The sequence below is a fragment of the Pongo abelii genome, chromosome 7, assembly GCF_028885655.2.
Source record: "Pongo abelii isolate AG06213 chromosome 7, NHGRI_mPonAbe1-v2.0_pri, whole genome shotgun sequence".
Classification (NCBI taxonomy): domain Eukaryota; kingdom Metazoa; phylum Chordata; class Mammalia; order Primates; family Hominidae; genus Pongo; species Pongo abelii.
Window position 1 is genome coordinate 123,913,813 of NC_071992.2, and position 22,832 is coordinate 123,936,644.

Consider the following 22,832-nt stretch of genomic DNA (forward strand, 5'->3'; position numbering starts at 1 on the left):
AAGGGAAAGAGTACAAAAGAGAGAAATTTTAAAGCTGGATATCTGGGGGAGACCTCACATGTCAGCAGGTTCTGTGATGCCCCCTGAGCCGTAAAACCAGCAAGTTTTTATTAGCAATTTTCAAAGGGGAGGGAGTGTATGAATAGTGGGTCACAGAGATCACGTGCTTCACAAGGTAATAAAATATTACAAGGCAAATGGAGGCAGGGCAAGATCACAAGTTCAGGGTGAAACTAGAATCACTAATAAACTTCCATGTCCCACTGTGCACACATTGTCATTGATAAACATCTTAACAGGGTTCAAGAGCCGAGAACCGGTCTGACTAGAATTCGCCAGGCTGGAATTTCCTAATCCTAGCAAGCCTGGGGGCGATGCAGGAGACTAGGGTGTGTTTCATCCCTATCTGCATCTGCATAAGGCAGACACTCCCAGGGCAGCCATTTTAGAGGCCCCGCCCTGGGAATGCATTCTTTTCCCAGGGCTGTTAATTATTAATATTCCTTACTAGGGAAAGAATTCAGCGATATTTCTCTTACCCATTTTTGGTGATCAGAGAAATATGGCTCTGTCCTGCCCGGCCCACAGGCAGCCAGACTTTAAGGTTATCTCCCTTGTTCCCTGGAAATCGCTGTTATCCTGTTCTTAAGGTGCCCAGATTTCATATTGTTCAAACACACATGCTCTACAAACAATTTGTGCAGTTAATGCAATCATCACAGGGTCCTGAGATGACATACATCCTCAGCTTACGAAGATGATGGGATTAAGAGATTAAAGTAAAGACAGGCATAGGAAATCACAAGAGTATTGATTGGGGAAGTGATAAGTGTCCATGAAATCTTCACAATTTATGTTCAGAGATTGCAGTAAAGACAGGCATAAGAAATTATAAATGTATTAATTTGGGGAACTAATAAATGTCCATGAAATCTTCACAATTTATGTTCTTCTTCCATGGCTTCAGCCAGTCCCTCCATTCAGGGTCCCTGACTTCCCGCAACACAAAAGAATATATTATGACACGTGAGAACTATGAAATTCACATTTAAGTTTAGATAAAGTTGTATTGCAACATAGTCATGCCCATTCATTTACATACTGAATATGGCTGCTTTTCTGCTATAACAGCTGAGTAGCTGCCACTGAGATAGTGTGGTCCACAAAGCCTAAAATATTTACTCTCTGGCCCTTTACAGAAAAAGATTGCTACCTCTTTTCTCAAAAACAGACAGAGGGAAGGCAGCTTGTGGCTGAATCATAACTAAAGTACAAAGGAGGAGAAAGGAAGCCAGTAGAAAAAGAATCAAAGTTGAATGCGCACCTGGGGAGCCTGAGGTCATAAAACCCAAGGAGGAGTTAGTTGGTAAAGCCATTTGTGAACACGACCAAAGAACTACCGTTCAGCTTCTTAAATGAAGATATGCATTTTTCCAGGGACAAGGAACTACTTGCCAAGGAGTATGTAAAACCTAGGACTGAATAAACATGGAACATCTTCCTGAAATGTGATTTTGCTCCAAGGTTTTCAGAGGGAATGTCAAAGGATAGGGGAATAATTTTGCATTTAAAAATAGCCATTTTATTGAGTAGAATGCAATATTTGCATGAATTATTTTAAAATCAGGATTAAAGTGAGGCTGCTTCAGGTTATAATTCCAGAGTTATGAATTTGTTCTTCTCTGCCTGTAAGGGTATTAGCGGAAAGTTTTGAAAAATACGTCATGGAGTGCTCCAAAGAGAGTGTCTGGGTAAAGTCACTCTCTAGGGCATTAAGTTGAACCCGGAAAGCAAAAAGTTGTAACTCCCCTGTCAATTCCAATCTATTGGTAATGTCTTCTTGGAACACTTTTGTTGGGAAGGATTCTGAATCTACATGCCTTGCTCAGAGGTAGAGTGAGTAACAATGTCTGCTAGAGCAGCAGAAAACGGCACATGGCAGTTTGCTGTAATGATTCATCAGAGATGAATATGGAAATCCATCAAAATCTTTATTCATCACACATTTTTCAGCTTCTTCAACCTCTCAGTCAAGAGAATGCTAGAAGGTAGTGGTGCTACCCATGTAAATGAACCTAGAAAGAGAAACTGTATGTAGAAAAAATATTTGCTTTTTAAATGTCTAATAAATATTTCACTTGAGGTTTGGGCCTAAAATAAAGATCTATTTTGTTTTAATAAGAAGTAAAACAAGAATTGGTGATTTCAAGATTTAATGTTTATCACCTACTTTTTTTTTTATCAGAAACCAACACATGCTAATATCATCTACTTTTAAAGCCATGTCTGCCCTTGCATTTCTGTCTTTGTGATTCAAGGGGTATCAACTAATACAGTGAGCATGTCCAAGTTTACCATCAAGGAACCCTTGAAGATTTTACCACAGTCTTCCACCCCATTCAGTCTTTTGTTGATCTCTGTAAGATACATGGGTGAAGACGACATTAAAAGGGCACTGAAGAATTGTAAAATTTTAATCTATATGGAATGGGAAAGTATTTTTTTAAAAAGCAGTAAAAAATTGTTAATAGAAAAATAAGTGGTAGAAATACAAAGGAATAATTGGAGTGAGTGAAGCCAGGGGCAAGAATGATGTCTAGGAAGAGTGGAACAGTCCAGAAAGAGAGACAAAGGGGACCAGCCTTGGGCAAAGAAAGTAAAGGGGTAGGGAGAAAATCAAGAGATATTTCCAAGGTAAACTCATTAGATATTAGTAACTGACTAGATGTAGGGGACAAAGGAAGTAAATGACGAATAAAAGAGCCTTTAATCAACTAAGTAAAGAATTGACTGTCCAATAGGAAAAGCAGGAAGGGGAACAGTTGAAGGCAGGTATCAGTGATTATGCGGATCATTTGGTTGCTCTTAGATCTACCCACTGCCCTTCCCTCAGGCTCTTCTGAACCACAGAAAACTGTGTTACCCAGACTCTCTTGCCTACTGGCTTCTGGGTAGCTTTGGGCAATAGTGGGCACTGGTGGAAGACTGGAGGTTGGGAGATAGATAGGGAGAAGCCAGGGTATTTCCTCCTCTATGAATTTGCCTCAAGCAACATTTCTCACAGCAACCAGATCATCTCCAATATTTCAGCTCCTACCAAACAAGCTTTCTGTCCTCAGTTCCAGCTCCTTCTGTGGTTATAGCTCTAGCCTCAGCTATGGTTCTAAGTCTAGCTGGGCACCAGTGGCTTCTAGATTTTGGAAACTCCACCTCTTCTTGTAATCCCTCTTGCATTAGGGGTAAAATAGTGCCTCCTGCTGTTGCTAATCTCTGGGTCATCTTGGCAACATATTTTGGCTTCGTGTCTCCTTTATCACCTGTATAACCAATTCCTGGTGTTAAATTCCCCATTTGAAACACCCCGACTAGTTTATTTCCTTGATTGCACCCTTATTGATAGAGGAATGAATTCAGTTTTGTGTGTATCTGTGTGTGTATGCTGCTTATATCAGGGAGACTCGACTCAGAAATCAAGCAGATGTAAATGTTTTAGCAAATAATGCCCAGGCACCAAGCAATAGATTGATACTTTTCATAAATGTTCTGTTAATAAGGAGAAATCAATATTTTTAAAAGAATCTAAATATCCAATGAAAGATGTAATAGGTGACCAACTTATATAGTACTTAGTATATAGAATGCCGTGCTGACCATACTTTACACATTTTACCTAATTATATCCTTAAAGTACAACCCTGTATATATTTCCCTGTATATATTTTCATTTGGTCCTTAAAACACAGCCCCTAGAAGCAGATGATAATGTGATCCCCATTTCACAGATAAGGAAACTGAGAGTGGAGGGATTAAGTAATTTTCACAGGCCACTCTCAGTCTGGATTAGAACTCGGGCACTTGGACTCTAGTTTATAGTTATCTAGTTTATCTATAAACGAGTTAGTGTTCTAAATGTAGTTACCAATATAGGTTTTTAAAGATTTGTCTGTCTTTTTTAAAGGGCTGTTATTTTGGGGGTAGAACAAAGTACTGAGTTATTTCTAAATGTCTCTCTAAAAAAGAAATCTCCACAAAAAATAATTTTGAAGTTTTTAATGCACAAAAAAGAACATCCCAGGAACAACAGGCATTGACTTATTAACGATGAAGCACTATATAAGGAGACCCCCTCCCCACTTAGTAAATGGGAAAATAGTGTAAATAGACATGAAAGGAGGTAACACTTCAGGATTAAAATGCAAACCCTAAAGTTGTATACAACATTCATATGTGGCTTATTATCTCATAGCAATAGTTTCATAATGATGTATATATTTATCCTTATCGGTAAGATGCTTTTGAATCAAAAGTTAAACAAAAACACTGAAGAGGTAGTTTTGCCAATGCAAGGTGAAAAAAAAAAAAAGGCTTTACCTTGCTTTGTTTCAAAATCCACAACCATTATTTTTCTGTTCTAATTTTCTCCTGGATCAGCCAGGAAGATAATAATGCTTTGTGAAAAAGCCAATTCACAACTTTCTAAAAACTGGTTCCCCTAAGGACAATGATATGTTTGAAACAACTGCTCTGAAAGTCACCTGGGAAGTTTCCATAGCGTTCCTCTCCATCTTGGATCTGAAACAGAGTCTGGCTCAACAGAGACCTGTTAAGATCTGACCGGCAGTCACAGAAATTCATCCTTTTATCTCCTAAAATTCTATGCACAGGCTCATGGTAGTAGCTTCTTCAGTGACCCAAGAACAGTGGTAGGTGCCTTGTCATTGAAGGCCAGGGATTGCTTTAAATTTGGGGAAAAAAAATTGCAGTCAGAAATAATGTTTGGACAATTCTGTAGCTGGCCTGTGAAACTGGCTACAAGTTACTGGATATAGTCCCTCATGTTTTCAGCTGTGTTTCATCAAAGTCATCACATCTTAGACTCAAAGGCAGTTTGGGCTTCTGATTGCCAGATGCCGCCTGCTGCTTTGTCTATGTGTGGGACATGTGGAGTGGAGAAGGTCTACCCAGTATGCAAACTCTTTGACACTGGTCATTTGACTCTATATACAAAAACTAGTTTATCCTACCCTTACAATGAGAAATAAGCCCACAATGAGGGAAAAAAAAAAGTTTCAAGAGGCAACAAAACATGTGTCAATTCCCCAAACTAGAAAAGTCATTTATCAGACAATGGGTTAGGAACCACTAGAAACAAAGTGACATCATATTAATCAGGTATGACTTGTTACCCACAAGAAAGCATAAATATACAGTAAATAAGAGCTTGATATGTAGCTCCTGCAGTATATGTACATATTAGGGCTACTGTGAAACTGAGCAGGAATTTCCAGAGCGTATCCTCAGCTAAAAGCAGTTTCATCGCACAACAGTGTGAAGGTAACATGCTGAGAATACCATGTGGTAACACTAAGCAGATATCCACATAAACATATCCTTGAAAATGCACAATGTGAGAAATAAAGGTCACGAGTGAATAGCGCATTGCCTGCCAAGCATCTTCTTTCTTTCACATAAATAGGCACAAGTCCGTCCTCCAGCGGTGGTCTGCAGTCTCACACCTCTAGCGTATCCATGATGCCGGGGACGGATTCTCTCAGCACACACTGAGCCAAGTCACGGGCTGTGCACTTACTCCTGCCTTCACAGTCTCCAGATTCAAATCAAAGCATAAATAACACAGGGGCCACGCTGGTGGTGCTTCCTTTCACCATGTTACTGGGAACAGATACTGGGCAGAGCAGCACAAAGGCTGCACACCAGTGTGCAGGAGTGGAGAGTAGCTTTGTGCACATTTGCAAAAACAAAAACCCCTAAAAATCTACCGGATCTCTTGCTTTATTGGTTAGCTCTGTCTGTAGCTAGGAAGACGCTGTGTTGCTCCTGGGCCCTTTCTGTCAGCTTCCTTTTCTTTTTCTTGTTCCTCTTCTCCTTCGCCTTTGGTGTTCTCTTCCCTACAATGAAGGAAAGAAGGGGAGAGATGTCAGAAATGGCTCTAGGAAAGAAAACAAAAACATTGGGAGTTTTGCACAAAGCCCATCTGGAAAACATCACCTATGGAAAAAGCCTCAAAGAGAAAATTGTTCACATTAATTTTGACAGAATAATAATAATTTACTAAATTGGATATGCTGTCTAAAACAGAGACTGATCTTCCTGTTACAGGGAACTGGCATATTGAAAAACCTCCCAGTGGCCTGATCCGTCTTTCAAATATCATCCTGCCACAAAAATTCCATTTATTCCCTCCTACTTCTAACAATGCTACCCTTTACTACACATCTTTACATCTTACTACTGCTCCACATGTCAGTGGGTCAAAAGAAAATAAGCAACTATCTATAGCAAACATACCAGAAGTTTCAAACTCCTCTCTCCCTTCCCCATGGGGGAAAAAGAGTCTTGCTTTTAACATTATTTCCTCCATATTCCAAATACCAATGTATAAAATGACATATGTGCAATCCTTTATTTTCTATAAAAATTCATGAGGACATCATTCATTACATACCTTATAGCTTCTTATCCAAATCCCCTGGACAAGTTGTTGCTATTAATGGAGAGCAAGAAGAATGCTTATTTGTTCTGATGAACTGGTGGTATGTGTCTATCTACCAGACGATCATACCAAGTTATCCTATTTCTCTTCTTTGCCTTAGCCACTAGGAAGCCCAGGCTACAAGCTAACTAGTTGAGGTTTTCCTCCATCAGGAATTTTTTAAATGCTGTTTTTTTCTTTGCCTCTGCTGTATTTTACTTCCTCCATCTGTGGTTATAGTTTTATAGTCTTACTTTATAAGGTCTCAACCTTTCTAAGTATGTATACGTAAGATTTTGAGAAAAAAGAATAAAGAACATGAGACATCTGTCTTAGGTCCATCACGCTCTTTGAGTTCTAAACACACAGAAATCAGAGGATTTTTAGAACAGAAAAGGGCTTTAAAGGTCTCCTGCATTTTACAGAAAGTAAGTCACCCCTACACACCTTCAGTACAGGAAGACTTTTGTCTCAATGAACAAGAAAGAATCCTGTTGGCTGTTCTTCCTCTCTTACTTTCCCTACTTCAAATTTTATCTTGTACTTCTATAAAGCTTAACTTTTCTCTTCCTGTAAGGTGTAGCTATTTGACAGCACAGTAATCAGTACTATGAGTAGGGAACAGGACGTTCAGTTTTGTGCTCTTCATCCTTCCCATACCTGTAAAATTACATAACCCAGACCCTTTCATTCCAGGCATATAGCTGGCCAATTTTTCAATCTAGCCTATGGAGAAGGAGGCTGATGTCAAAAATGAAAAGGAAACAGACCAGAGTCTAGGGAGATACATGAATTAGGAAACCAGAGTCATACAAGGTTAAGGAAGGCCATGAGATTTCTAAATAAGGTAGCTGTTTCTTATTCTTATTTCTGTTCTTTCTGATCAGAAAGGATCTGTTTTAAGGATGGAAAACAGGCTTACTTTTCAAGACCCTAGCACAGTGACTGGCACTTAGTCGATAGTCAATAAACATTTGCTGAGCAAATGTTTTTACATCTTTTTATCACAAGAAGAAAGATTTAAAAGAATAACTTATGTTTAATAGGACATTGCATTAAAACAATGAGAACATGATCATGCCCCCATATTAAATTATAAAGGTCCTCAAAGCTAACTTCTGGTTCTCATTAAATTCTGGCATTAATGTTATAATGGCATTTTGCCATCTTGAAACGTAGTTAATCCTACCCAATGAAACCTTAGTTCAAGCCATCATTAATCAAAGCAGCTGTAAAGTTACAACTATTTAGTAACATTATCTCTAATGATGAGACACACCAAAGGCAGAAAAATGAAATACTTAATATAAAATATAGTATATTTTAAAAGCTTCAATTATAAAGTGTTATGAAGAAGTTTTTGTTCTGTATTTTCTCTAAACAACAAAATCCTTAGTTTAAAAAATCATTACTGACTACACTTTAAATTCATTTGGTTTATGCTTAATTGATATAAAGCCTGTAGTTTCTTTTAAAAAGCAAACTGAAATTAAGTGAATGGAAAAATAAGGCTTATTTTACTAGATTTTAAAAATGTGTTCTGCCAGAATAAAAATATACTGAATATATGTTAAAGAATATATGTTAAAGAAAGCTTTTCACATTCACAAGAAAGCTTCGTGTAAATTATGTAGTTGCGAGTTAAATATGTACTACTTTCGCTAACAGCAAATCCATGCAAAATGACGGGAAAAGCTCATTTTAAGATGGTCAATTTCGTGTCATGTACCCAATATATTATTCTGAAGTAATTGTCAATATTAAATGGTTTTGGGTTTACTGGCTGATATGATATTGTGTAATAGGGAAGTTACTCAACACTTGCATAAAACAGTTGGTAATCCTGGCCAAAAATTCAGCAATGCTTCTGAAAGCTTATTTATGTAAAATAATTTTTTAACTTGTACAATTACTCTGTTGGCAATAAGCTGTATGGTACCAATTCCAACAAGCAATGTTTGGGGGCCCTAATTACAACCCTAAAGATTTTCCTCAGAAGTCTCTCTTGAATGACACCTCTTTGCTATTGTTTGGTTGGTTGGTTTTGCTTTTGGCCAGTCCCATTTCTCACATAAGATATATTGCAAATACCGAGGAATGAAGATGGTTAGCCAAGATTTGACCACAGACGGGCCTAAATTAACTGAAAATATTTTGTGGTCCATACTACGTTGTTCTGACTTCAAGCCCAGCTCAAAGTAGTAAAAGAATACTAAAATACAACATAACATACAGAAAGGGTCTTTCATGCATATGCTTTTTTCACGTTCTAAGATTTTCAAACATGAGAAAAGAAATCGGTAAGATTAAAGCTAACAAAAAAATCCTTGTTTTTATCTATATATTTGAAAATAAGTTATAACAGACATACAAACTTGCTAATTTTTGTTTCTGCTTAATTTCTTTACCTCTGCAGATGCAGGATTAGACTTGGAGAATGACTTCTAGACTTCAATTGCTGCACATTCCCAAGCACATATATGCTATATGGGAAGTATTTAAAGGCAAATATGATGGCAGTCACCCAATGCATAATTCAAGTCATGAATTTCACTTTACTTTTTAGTTCACAAGAAAAGACGGAATAGATACTGCCCAGGATCATTAGAAAAAAAAAAAAAAAAAAGTTTGAGTTTCACGAGGGGATTGTCAACATCCAACATATCCAATCCTAATGACAAATTTTGCATATCTTTATCCCTAGTGTCTTGAGAATGCAGTGGCCTCGACACATCACCACTAAGGGAATCTCTTCAAAATCAGGTAGAATCAGGTCTACGGGGCAGATCTTTTCAGCACTGTTATGCAGATGCAAGGAGATGACTGGTTCCAATTATTACCGTTTTTAAGGAAGGCAATGCAATGTGGTTTAGAGAAAGGCTATTTCTGGGAAGAAGAAAACCTGGTAGGCTAGGCACAGTCTTGTAACTGAGATGTCTGGTAAGGCATATGCCTGACTCTTAGTCTCTATGTTTATAGAATGAAAATACTACAGTCATCATTCACTAGAAAGTTATGAGACACTGTGAAAAAGTTGTGGCCCTAGGATGAAAGGAAGATGTGTAGAATATCACTGGCAAGACAAGATTATCCTCAAAATGAACAAAATTAGAAAGATACTATCAAAGCCACATTCTAACTAATGTAATTACATTGACTTGCTCACATGTGGAAATGGTCCAAGAGCATAACCTATCAACTCTTCTGCAGAGAAATATGAACAATTCCTTATGGAAATACTGCTACCATCCAGCTGTGAATTGCTGCTATTAGAATCAGAAATAGGGTAGATTATTTTGAACCAAGATATAGGCAGACTCACGAATTACATGAAGCTGTGCAAATGCCAGCTCCACTGCCAGTCAGACGGTGATTTCATTCTTTCATAAACTCTCAAAGTCAAAGGTCTTCAAATGCTCTCTCCTCTCACTGGGTATAGGTAAGAATCTTTCCATCACTGGATAAATGTTTCTTGTACATCCCTCAGAGTAAGGCACAGAGGCTGTCTAGAGTTTCCATAATGCTATGTGTTTTAAGAAAGGCTTTTAGTGGAACAAAACTAAAGAAAAATTTCAGTATCTTTGACTATAAAAAAGATAAAAGCTTCTCTCTATATATATATGTATGTATACATAATACATGCACGTACCTACATATATATATAAACACAAGCTGTGGAAAGCAAGCCACAATTATGACAAATGTAATTAACTGGAATTTACTGTTGTAGCCACAACTGGGACAAAACTAGGACTGAGTTTTACTGATTTTTCAGTTTGTAATGCTCTAACTTGAAACCTGGGCTTCTCTGCATTATAAAATTCATCATGGAGATTTCGAAATCACCTCAGAGAGATTCAGTCATTCTTCAAAGCCACTAAAACTTAGGGACAAGAAGCCTGTGTAACCACCAACCTGGCAGATATTGTCATATTTCAGAGAACACTCTGGAAGCAGAACATGAAATGCTCCTTTCACATCTAAAAATCAGAAGGACTGAGTTGTAAATGATGAGTAGTACTGGACCATTTATTCTTTTTTCCATATGGGCAACTTGATTTTGCCCAAGAACGAGTAGCAAGAGAGATTTATTTAAGATTAGTGATTGTCTAGAAAACACCAACTGCTTTCTAAAATATTTTAAAAAGTTCATTTAAAAATAGACGAGAACTAAACAATTCATAAAGGAAATAAAAATAGCTAATAAATATATTTAAATAATCAAATCTCACAATTAAAACTTCCAAATAAGATGAGATGCCACTACAAAGATCCTTAAAAGTAAAAATACCTAACACTTGTAAGAATGTCATGAGACAGGCAACAGCATGCATTGAGAATATAAAATTGATACAGCCTTTCTGAAAAGCCATCTGCCAATGTGTAGAAAAGTATTAAAAATATTCTTAACTTTTGACTCAGATCTAGGACTCTATCCCTCAGAACATAATCTAAACTTGGACAAAGATTTATGCATGGGGATCTTTAATACTGAAAAAATTGTAACGTACTTAAATGTCCTGACTACACTTTTCGTGACCTCTTCTTTTTGTGATTACTGAGGGAATAAAGTGTGTTTTCAACTATGAATGCAAGTATTTTATATTTTAAGTAATAGCAATTAACTTTATATCCAGGAATACTACTGTTGGATATCACTAAAACTTATCATAAATGGATCTAAGAAAAAGCCTGTAATACAAAAGCATTCCTACTGTGATGGAAATGATAGTAAGCAGATTCTTTTGCAGAGTCATCACTTGTAATTAGATCTGAAATATAAAAGCTTAAAAACTATTGGCCTAAACACTTCAGACATTAAGAATGGAGGTTTGTTAGTTCTTGAAGCTTTTTTCCCTCTAGAAAGCAGTTCAAGTGGGCAAATATGATGAGCAGGACTGGATCTACCACACAATGTCCTATGTAGCCTAAGGTAAAAATCTTTCTACTGTCCATATAGTTCAGAATAACACATTTATTTTAGTTGACAAATAAAAATTGTAGTGTATAACATGATATTGTGATGTATGTATATAATGTGATATGGTTAATCAAGCTAATAATCAAGTGAATTAACACATCCATCACCTAATATGCTTTTTTCTTGTGAGAATATTTTAAATCTACTCTTTGCAATTTTCAAGTATGAGTTATATAAGTAAAATGTACAATACATATTATAAATAAGTAAAATGTGTATGTGTTATATATGTATTAAAATGTAAATTTAAAAATTTATTAAAAATAAATTTACATTTTACTTATTTACATAATGTAAATGGGCATATTTTAATTATTTTTATTTTACTTATTTACATAATGTAAAATGTAAATAAAATAAGAGTTACTTATTTACATCGGCTGTGGAGTCAGAAGTGAGGGTAAGGTGGAAAGAGTAAAGGAAATGAATCAATTGTGGCTCTTTACTGACAGCACAAAGTGTTGTCATTTCCTTTTAAGGCATTTTCAGTAACAATCATTTGGTTTTCTAGAAATGCACCTCTTCTTTTCACTAAAAAGATTTTACAGATAGCTGTGTTTTGAAAGGACTGGCAACATCTAATCCTTCAATAATGGTTTGCTATCATTTTCTTTAAGAAAAAATAATCTAGAGACAAAGCAATAAACGTTAAAGTGTTGAAAATAATAACAAGCCACCTGCTAAGGAGAATTTATTTGAATGTCAAGTAGTAACTTAGAAGGTTTTTCAAATGGTCACTTAGTCATTTCATCTTCATAAAGAGCATGTACTTTTAAAATCTACATACGATCTAGAGATAACTTACAAGAGTTGTTCTTCTTGCAAGACTATTGATAGAGAGTGACAACTGTCCAAAATAAATAACGGACAAAATTTACTTCTCTCAACATACAAATGTGACAATCATTCAGAATGTCAGGATTCAGACTACTTACTCTACCTGCACAGGTTTACACTAATTTGTAAAAGCTATTTCAGCCAATTTAAATGGGAAGCCTCTGACTGTTACTATTCTTTCATCTGTAAAAATGTACCATATTTTTTATCTAAAATAGTATGAAATGGCTTAAGACTTCAATTTTTCTCATAGAAGATATTTTATTAGGAGTCAGATCTGTTACCTGTTTTGTTGACAGGAAGTCCTATTTGGTTTTAAAATTTTATTTCATGTTCAAAACGATGGAAATGGAAGAAAAGCTAACCCTGAAGAAGATCACCTGAACCTTTATAAATGAACCGTATTACCACTACAGTTTCCTGCACATGGTATTTCAAAAATTCTCAGAAATTCCTCATTTTACAGCTCTGAAGAAAATCTGTTCTTCGAGTGTATAACATGGCTTTTAAAGGGGCAGTAAGAATATTCCATAACCTCTTTCAGCTTTCTTGAAGCAATAAGGACTACAACAAGGTAATCTGAATGAGATTTGGGCTTGTTTCTTAAATCCGTAGTCCGTCAAAGAGAAACACAAAACGGTTTGAGGACCGGATTCTGTGGTGTTTCACATAGGTAAGCACAAACAAGAAGAGATAGTTTTTAAACTATCTAAAATTATTTTCATAAATACTTTAGGTTAACTGTAAAGGACAAAGTTTTCAGAGTAGTAGAAACAGTAAAATACGACTCTACTATTTGTGTGAAAAAATAAATGCACAATTCTACCACAAGGGGGCAATAATTCACTTTTACAGTAAGAGTACTGGTTAAGAGATGGTTTTTTAAAACAATGTACAGGGCAACTTTGGGGCTCTAATTTCTTAAATACTTTTTGTTGAACCCCCATTGGAGGCTTTTTACTTCTTTCTAACCATAGGTAATCTCTTTAGTGGACTAAAGATGAACAAGACCCAAGTACTGCACAAGGTAAAAATATAATTGCACTGCTGTTAAAAAGATATTTGAGCTAATGAGAGAAGAAAAGAAAATTAAGAAGGAAAATCTGCTATTTAAATACCGATTTAGAGAAAAAGCATTATTCACAAATTCTTGTTGTCACTTTCTTATGGGAAAGTTAAACTACCTGCAAAGAACAGGTTCTTATCTTGGATTCCTTATTTATAAGAATAGAGATGTAAAACTGCAAATGATCTTCACTATCTTCTGGTGCAGAAGGTCACATAGATTTGACATCAAGGGTAAAAGCTGTTTGGTGGTGATTCCTGACAAGTTGGCCTTCCAGCACCACAATGAGTTGGCTGCACTGGTGAGGGTGGAAAGACAGCAAATATACTAGGCATTTGCTAGGCCCTGCTGTAATCCACTTCTGCAAGGTGGTTTAGATATGAAGCAACTGAAGCACAGAAGATCTAGAGTGACCCCTACCCATGCTTCTACAGCTAATTAGAAGGGGAAACCTGTGCTCTGAGCCTAGTTCAGCTATTCTCTCCTATACTTTCCCAGTTGTGTTTTGTTTGTTTTTTTTTTGAGACGGAGTCTCGCTCTGTCACCCAGGCTGGAGTGCAGTGGCATGATCTTGGTTCACTGCAACCTCCACTTCCTGGCTTCAAGCGATTCTCCTGCCTCAGCCTCCTGAGTAGCTGGGATCACAGGCACATGCCACCATGCCTGGCTACTTTTTGTATTTTTAGTAGAGACAGGTTTTCACCATGTTGGTCAGGCTGGTCTCAAACTCCTGATCTCGTGATCCTCCTGCCTCGGCCTCCCGAAGTGCTGGGATTACAGGCATGAACCACCGTGCCTGGCCACTTTCCCAGCTTTAAAGGTCAATAGATAAGGATAGAGAGTCATTTTTCAAGTTATTGAGTCATTTTGCAAGAAAGGCAAAGAAGCACCGAAGACAATATTACCCTGACTGAGTTCCACAAAAAAAGTCATTGACCTCATTCTAACTCTGAAACCCTGTATGAACTGGTAAATTCTGCATAAATAACAACTTCTCTCTGACTTAGATTTTCTGTAAATTTATACTGCATTGATTCATTGCTTATTCTTTTTCTTACATTTTAGCAAGATGCAGGCTATAAAGTTTCCTAAGTAAGGTGAGATGGTGAACATTCCTACTTTGTACCAGGCCCTATAAGTGCTTTACATCCATTTTCATTTAATTGAATGTTTTGGGGGAAAAGGTAAGTACTCAAACTGTGCTGCCAGGATGTTGTACAGGTGCCTGCCCTAAATTTACTCAAAATAAATGCAGATAAATATCAAGCTCATTTGGCACTCCTAAATTAAGTCAGAAAAACCATCAGGTTTGCAGAGAAAATGATTCAGCTATTTTCATTTGATTACGAGGTATGGGATAACCAGAAAAGAATTAAGTTCCTCCATAGCTGACTTCATACTATAAGGGAAGGTACCTTTTAAGATAATTCCATTAGAACAAGAAGATGTAATACCTTCCTCTTGGTCTTAAATCAATAACCATTAACTCAATGAAAAACAAAAAGTAGTAGCCCAAGAAATGACATTTAAGACCATCGTCATATGGCAAGCATTTATTTAATTTGGATTCAACACAATTTCTATGGAACTTGACACACAAGTGAAAAGAAAGTAATGGTTTATACGTGGCAGCTATATAAGATAATGAGACTGGGCATGGTACACACCTGTAGTCCCAGCTACTCAGGAGCCTAAGGCGGGAGGATTGCTTGAGTCCAGGATTTTGAGGCTGCAGTGAGCTATGATCATGCCACCATACTCCAGCCTGGGTGACAAAGCAATACCCTGTCTCTTAAAGAAAAGGGTATAGGTTATTGGTCCAAGCCAACAGCTCAGTTAAGTGGCAGGTCTTCCATGAACACAGTTAACACAAGATAACATGAGGGGATGTATGCTCCACAAAGAATCATAAATACATTCCCCACTCTGTGCCCTGCAGCACTTTGAACCTCCCTCATTGTAATATTTACCACCTTCTATTGCAATTTTGTTTGGCTGTATATCACGGCTACTAGCTTGTAAATAATTAAAAATAGGTTGGGCGTGGTGGCTCATACCTGTAATCCCAGCAGTTTGGGAGGCTGAGGTGAGAGGATCACTTGAGGCCAGGAGTTCAAGACCAGCCTGGACAACATAGGGAGATCCCATTTCTATTTTTTAAAAATTTTTAAACATAATTAAAAATAGCTACAATGTAATGTGCCATAGCATCCTGGTTAGAGTCTTTCCAAAAATCAAGTTACAGATATTCAATTACGCTCATGTCAACTGAGAGTTGGAACAAAGATATAAGGGCTACATCTAAACACTGAAAGTGGTCAGGAACCAAAGCCATACTTTGTCATCTACTGTAAAATGAACTCTCCTGTTCTTCCCAGGCTCCCCCACGGCTTCTGGCCTCAACTTCAGCTTTGTACATGGTCTATGTAGGCTACACTCTATCCCTGATAAACCCTGTGACTTTTTGGCTTACCTCCCTCTTATAATAGCCTCAGTCCTCTTTTGTCTCAATTGCATATTCTCTAGAGAGGAATTCAACATGCCTTAGTCGCCACAGAGCCACGGATGTCTGAACAGCTCTTGGATGGATCACTCCCAGGCCTAACCTGGAGAAGTAGTGGGGTACAACATGATACTAGCCTTGGCAGGCATCTAGAATACAAGGTTAAGAACATGAGTCTGGGGAGTCAGACAGCCCTAGATTCAGCAGAGTTATGCCACTTAGAAACTAGAGGTCTTGGACTAGAACACTTTTTCTAAACCTTAGTCTTCTCAATTCTAAAATGGTAGTAGCAATGATGCCTTCTTCAGCATCTGTATAAGGAGTGAAAGAGAATATGTCTAAAATTTCACATATTATACCTGGCACACAAACACTAAATAAACGATAGTGCTATATAAGGTGCCCTACTTGTATTATTTCTAATCCTTACAGCAACTCGCAAAGCAAGCATTATTTCTATTTTGCCGATGAGGAAATAGGTTTCGAGAAGTTAAGTAAATAGCATAAAATCACATAGCTCAGCAGTGATTCAAACCAACATCTGGCAGATTCTAAAACCTGTACTCTTTCCACTATAGTCTTTGGATCCCTTATGCCCAGCAAAATGCCTTTGATCTTGTAATCATTTAAATGTCTGCTGAACAAACAAACTAATAAGTAAATACTAGGCTGGAGAAGGGCATCAGCCTCCCTGCTCAATCCCACACAATATCAGGGTTCCCTTGGGTCCCATTAGATCCCTGATGGGCCTGGCCTACAACCCATGTTTCTCGAACCAGTTATTCCCTGGGTTTAAGATATTCAAAGCCTCAGTTTCCCAGAGTCAAGCAACACATTTAGCAGCTCCAACTCAGTATCAACAGTGTGCCTATGGCAAAACTCAAGGAAAAAAACAAAAAATACAGGATGCTTATTTTTCAGCTGAGTCGGAAAAAGTTTAAACCTGTGGTTCCAAAAGCCAGTTCACAGGCCAGAGGTAAAACAATCCTCCAGGGAACTTAAAAAAGATTCCCTAGACATGCACTAACTCCTGAAAGCCCAGAATATTTTTTAAGCTTCACAGATGACTTAGTGCGAAGTTAACTGCATCCAATTCTAGAGCATAAAGTACTGCTGAAAGGGTGTGCAAACCTCTTTCTGCCTGGACTCCCTTCCCTGGGATCTATTTGTAGGCAATCCCCCAAGAAGCAAGCAAGCAGAAATTAAGCTTCCAGTGTGGGGAGGCACACCCATGGGTACAGACCCAGGGGTAGGGCCCTTATCTTTATGTTCTGGCCAAGGTGGAGCAGGTCACTTGTGCTATAGCAGATTCATCTCTCCTGTGGACATATTCCAGAAACTGGAGTTACTCTACAGAATATCTCTATTCATGAACAGGTTCTTTTTGAAAGGCTGTCTAGTTCATTTGCAAAAATTCTAAAGAGACCAAGAATATTGCAGTTGAAAAAAAAAAATCAAATTGATAATCAAGTTTGGGGCTTCTGCCTAACTAGGGGATGCAGAGTTGGCACTTCAAAAACTAAAAAGATGAGAAAAGTACCTCTCAGTCCAGGTGACACAAATACCAGTGGTATCAAGATACTTGCTGGATTACAGAAAAAAAGGCAAGAAAGTTTTTCTTTTCTTTTAGAAAGTTGCTGAGTTTCTTCCAAATTATTAAAATCAAATAAGTGTAAGTAGTGTGCCAAGTACCAAGTGCTGAGCATAACTCATTTCATATTAAAAATATCCCTATGAAATACTTTATTCCTTTCTTTATTTTGTAAAGTTTTCTTACTGATACATAAGAGCTGCACATATTTTCATGGTACATGTGATAATTTAACATTCATATAATCAAAGAAAGGTAATTGGGATAAATATTTAAGGTGAAGGATATCCCAAATTTTCAGAAGAATCTGAGGATCAGAGAGGTAAAGTAAACCTAAGATGCCACAGGCAGTAAGTACTAGAATTGGGATTTGAACTCATGTAGTCTGGTCCCAAAGCTTACCCTCTTGTCCATTATAAGACTTACATAAGTATAATCCTGAGTGGGAGGAGAGGAAGGAAATGGCCAATGTTACTCTCTTCCATTCTGTCATAAACTCCTGCAAACCCCATGAACTGGTCATTCCTTTAAGTGGCTGAATCTTTAAATTCATAAAATGAAGGCTGGGGCCATTATTGGTTTGATACAAGACAAGGATAACCAATGGTATATTTTGTTATTCTTACAGGACAAAGAAAGTAACAAACACTTGCCAAAATAGTCTCTATCCACAAGACCAGACAAATATTTTGGTCACTTTAGAATCTTTGTCAACTACCCAAGTAGAGGCAATGGATTTCAATTAGGGGAAAAACATTTGAGAAGGAACTCTAACATGTTTGGCATACCTCACAATTATTAGAGACAGCACATTTCCGAGGTTGTAAGAAATCTACAGCCTTGCTGGATTATCTTGATACTAAATATCTTTGTCTATAACTACCAAATATTAAAACAGGAGAACATAATTAATTATCTTTTACAAACAGCCTCATATTTAATAAAATGAGTTCGTGTCTCCTCAACTGAAAATGGCATTCTACTCTCCAGAAAAAGTATAGAGACTGTTAAACATACAATATAAACTAAAATCAAAGGAAGCTACTACACATATACACACACATATAAATGCAACAAGTATCTGTAATAAGTTTTCCAAGTATTGCTTATTGTCATGCTTCTATCAGTATGTTCTTGTCAGTTTTACTTAACTCAGGCGTTAAAGCATGAGAAACCAACAGTTTAAAAATAGCATTTAGAAATTTTAAATGTAATGAAAATTATTTAAAATGAATCACCAGTGAATCAGAGGTATCCAAGAAGAGATTCACAGTCCAAACTACCATAATTTTAGCAAAAGACATTACCTGGAGAGTGACATATAAAGAGTATTAGTAACTTATGATGAATACAAAACAAACTTCCCATGATCTTAGCAGGGCAGGCTCAAGGACCTGTACTGAAACTTGAGCTAAATTGGTGAGTGCCTTTGAGTTGAAGTCTATGCCAGTAACAGTGAACAGGAACAGTAAACATAAGATGGCCGCTGAATATTTACTGTGCTCAAATACTGCATTCTATTTGGCTTTTGACGATTTAAGGCAGCAGATCCAAATAAGAGTTCCAAAAAATCAAAATAATCACAGGTACTTTGAGAAGACTACAGAGAATGCATTGTCAAGAAATTTAAGAAGATGTCAATGCTCACAGAATAGGTAAAAAAAAAAAAAATTACCTTTTAACATTTCTATTATAAAAATAGAAGTGTTTTCTACTGTTTACTATGTCACTAATCAAAAACAGAATTGCAACTACAAAGCTATAATGTAGTTATAATAATGTCTTTATGTATTAGAAAAGCTAGACACTGAGTTATTGAGAACAGATGTATAAAAAGCTTCCTCCTTTAGAATTTTCAAAAATTAGTTACCTATTTTCATTACAGTAGCTTAGAAATCAGAAGGAATTAATGAATTAAGACACTTCTGGAAATTCCTTCCAATCAGTTTGATTCTAATACAAAACAGACAAAATTTGTGGGTAATAAATTGTAAAGAAGATCAATATGTAAGCGTATTTTAGGTGCCTTTATGTGTTTTCCTAATCTTCCTGTAGAAAAAAAATTAAATTCCAGTAATACAATGCCCAGGGTGCATCATCTAAATGTTTTACTAATAGCCAAATTGGTTCTAACATATATCTTTCTTTGAAATACAGCTGCAGCTGTTTTAATGACCTTTCATTGAATCTTAAATTTGGGGTCACTGATAGTTTCAGTGCAATGAAGTAGGCCACCTGAAAAATTATGGAGACTATGCACAATTTCCCTGAGATGTGTATGTTTTTGTGTCTTCATATGTGCATGTGTATCCAAAATATACTTTGCCGTAGAACACATCTAGGCATATTGGTGAGAAGACAGTTTACTTCTACATAAATGTGTATCTTATAGTACAGAATTATATTTTTAGGATTATGACTAACAAATTGCAAATATCCTTAAATATAAAGCCAAAAAATCTGGAGATTTAAAAATTATTGGAGACATCCCATAACTGTAGCCATATTAAAGGGAGTCTGTCTGTAGCACCATTTTGGGGTGTCTGGGTTGGTGAGTATCCTAGGGTCTGCCAACACCTTCTTCCTTCTCCCGACTGGTTCTTTAGCACCATGGTGGGGTGTCTGTCTTGGTTTGGCTTCTGGGAGGTCTCAGTTGGCTTTCCCTGACTAGTAGAAAGAGTCTTGGTTTGGGAGACTTCTCAAACAGGAATATTTCAGGGAAATTTCTCAGATGGAGAATAGGAGGATAGTTTGGAAGGTGTACTCTTGGAGTTCTTGGTTAGGGATCTGATTTGGAAGGCCTTCTGTCCTTCTCGTCTTTGTGTGTGTGTGTATGTGGAGTGGATCTCAGAAGGAATTGCTGAAAGTCCAGCAGGTCTAACTCAGAGAACCCTCCTTATTTGTCTGGTGGCCCTGAAGAGAGTTCAACAGGCCTGTCTTGGGATGACTATCCACTCTTCATAGGTGACTAGTGTCTGTTTTGTTATGTGTATTTTGCTGGGATGAAAAATGTTAATTTGGTTCCCTTGCGGCCCATTGGGCAACATCTTGCAAAATAGAGAATCTTTTGCCTATGGTTCCATAAAACAGAAAAGGGTGGATTTGTCTTTGGGGATCTGGCTTTGCCCTACATCTGTGTCTACTTATTAGGCCCTAGAAACTGCATGCTTTCCTGGCCCTGTTCTCCAAGAGCTTCACCCTGAAGCCAGGAATCCAACTAAGAAACTGGCAAATGAAAAATTGTACAACTACTATATCTTCTGTCTACTTATATGTGTTGTATATGTAATGTTTCTATATAGAAGAGCTCTGATTAATTGGCTTAGAAAAATAAGTTCTTAAATCGAGTATTTTGTCAGAGAAACAAACTTTAATGACTTTTTCTTCATGTGACTTCAAAATGTAGACATTTGGTCTAAATTAAGGTCATATATCAGATTTGCTAAATGCTTTAAGGTCATAAACTGCCTCTGACTTTTAAAAAATTGTTCAATTTGCCTACTTTGGAGCACTAGATTCTAGATGAGATCTGGGGACATGTGGAGTTAGCCATGCCCCACCTAGTTACTATGCTGGGAAGAGTCAGACCTTATTTGCCTGATGGCCTAGACTCCACACCTAGTACATAATTAAAATCACTTACTTGTCAGGTTTTCACCGAAAATAAAGGTTGCTAACAGCTAACATTGTAACATGTAATTGAGACTACTGGAGAAACAGTTTTACATACAAAGTGCATAAGAAAAGTAGAATATGTTTTTGGTAAAAGATTATAAGAAGGCATGGGAATATGGCTTTTGTTAAAGGAAATGTAATTTTTTCTAGTTCAGACAAACAGAGTAATGGAGTAACAGAGTAATGGGACAAAACTGAAGACTTAAGCAAGAGAAAAGGGTTGGTCTTGTAAAGAAAGTTCCATGGGTATGAGCAAGTTGGCTAAGATTTGAACGGAATTATTTAATTGTTTTTCCATAGGTTAAATATTAAAATAAAAGCACACTAATGAGGGCCAGAATCTCAGTCCATGTGCCCAAATAACATGGTTTTCTTAGAAAATTAATCTCTTATTTAACAGAAAATTGTAAAGCATCCTAAAAAGTTTATGAAAATGTTACCTTATGGTCAAACTAATTAAAACTGGATAGATTTGTAAAATTTTATTTAAAAACTAGCTTTAGCATTAAAGATGCACTAATGCAAAAATGCCATTTTGTTTTCTCTTTTGAAAGATTTTTATGCAATATTAAAAGATAATGAAAGGTTTTTGTTTGTTTGCCCTTTTGGGTAAATAACAAGGGGAAAGAAAGAGGAGAGAGAAGAGACAGATTCCACTGGCCTCATGCTATCTTCATTGGGTCTTGTTTGGAAAGCCAAGTTTCTTCTATCAGAGTAAAGGTTTTTGCCTTTAAAAATTTTTTGAGGCCAGGCAGGTGGCTCATGCCTGTAATCCCAGCACTTTGGGAGGCCAAGGCAGGCGGATCAGCTGAGGTCAGGAGTTTGAGACCAGGCTGGCCAACATGGTGAAACTCCATCTCTATTAAAAATACAAAAATTAGCCGAACATGGTGGTGGGTGCCTGTAATCCCAGCTACCTGGGAGGCTGAGGCAGGTGAATCACTTGAACCCAGGAGGTGGAGGCTGCAGTAAGCCAAGATCACACCATTGCACTCCAGCCAAAAAATAAAATAAAATAAAATTGAGTTACCATTTCAGATAAATGAATAATCTGTGATCCTATTTTGTGATATCCAGTGTTTTAAACCTTTGATATTTGACAAACTTTCCAAAATCAAATTATTAAGTACGTCACTTTCTGGCCTAACTAATCCTTTAGACATTAGGTCCCCTGAAGTCTAAAATCATGTGTTTGGCTTATTTGGTATAAAAGTCACACAGGAAGCATTGTCAAATATGAAATGGTGTTTGGCTTTCTTTGGACTATATTTGTATAAATATGTTACTGGTGTATGTTTCAAAGTTATGTGGAACTCCCATAATTCTGATGACTTAATGTTATAATTGTTATGTAAAATTGTTGTATGCCACAGAAGTAACCAAAGTTCCTAGTCAATTGTGGCTTTAATAATGGCTGTTTTGTCCTCCACAGGCAATTGTTGTCTTGTTTTGTTCCTCTTCAAAAGGTTTAGAATCAGCTATAGGACTTTTTATGGGTGCTATTGAATGCAGGTTTCTAATAACTTTAGAGAATGTGACATTATAATAGAGAAAAAGACTTTTGGGACTCTCATGGAGAGCTGAAATCTTCATAAATATCAAGCATAACAGGAGTTAATTGAATGGACTGAACTAATAGACAAGTAATCTTTTTTTAAAACTTTTTTGCTTAAAACGTTGTTGATC

The 22,832-nt window shown here is 36.8% G+C and overlaps 1 protein-coding gene across 4 annotated transcripts in view; it reads right to left on the reverse strand.

Annotated features, from left to right (window-relative positions):
• Positions 1-4,035: 4,035 nt before the first annotated feature.
• Positions 4,036-22,832, reverse strand: part of RSPO2 (R-spondin 2) — a 198,494-nt gene continuing 179,697 nt past the window's right edge. For all 4 annotated transcript variants that reach the window (XM_054518767.2, XM_054518766.2, XM_024251650.3 and 1 more), the window contains one exon: positions 4,036-5,909. In XM_054518767.2, coding sequence (XP_054374742.1) covers positions 5,794-5,909 — 116 coding nt within the window. In that variant the 3' untranslated portion in view covers positions 4,036-5,793. The remainder of the gene's footprint in view (positions 5,910-22,832) is intronic.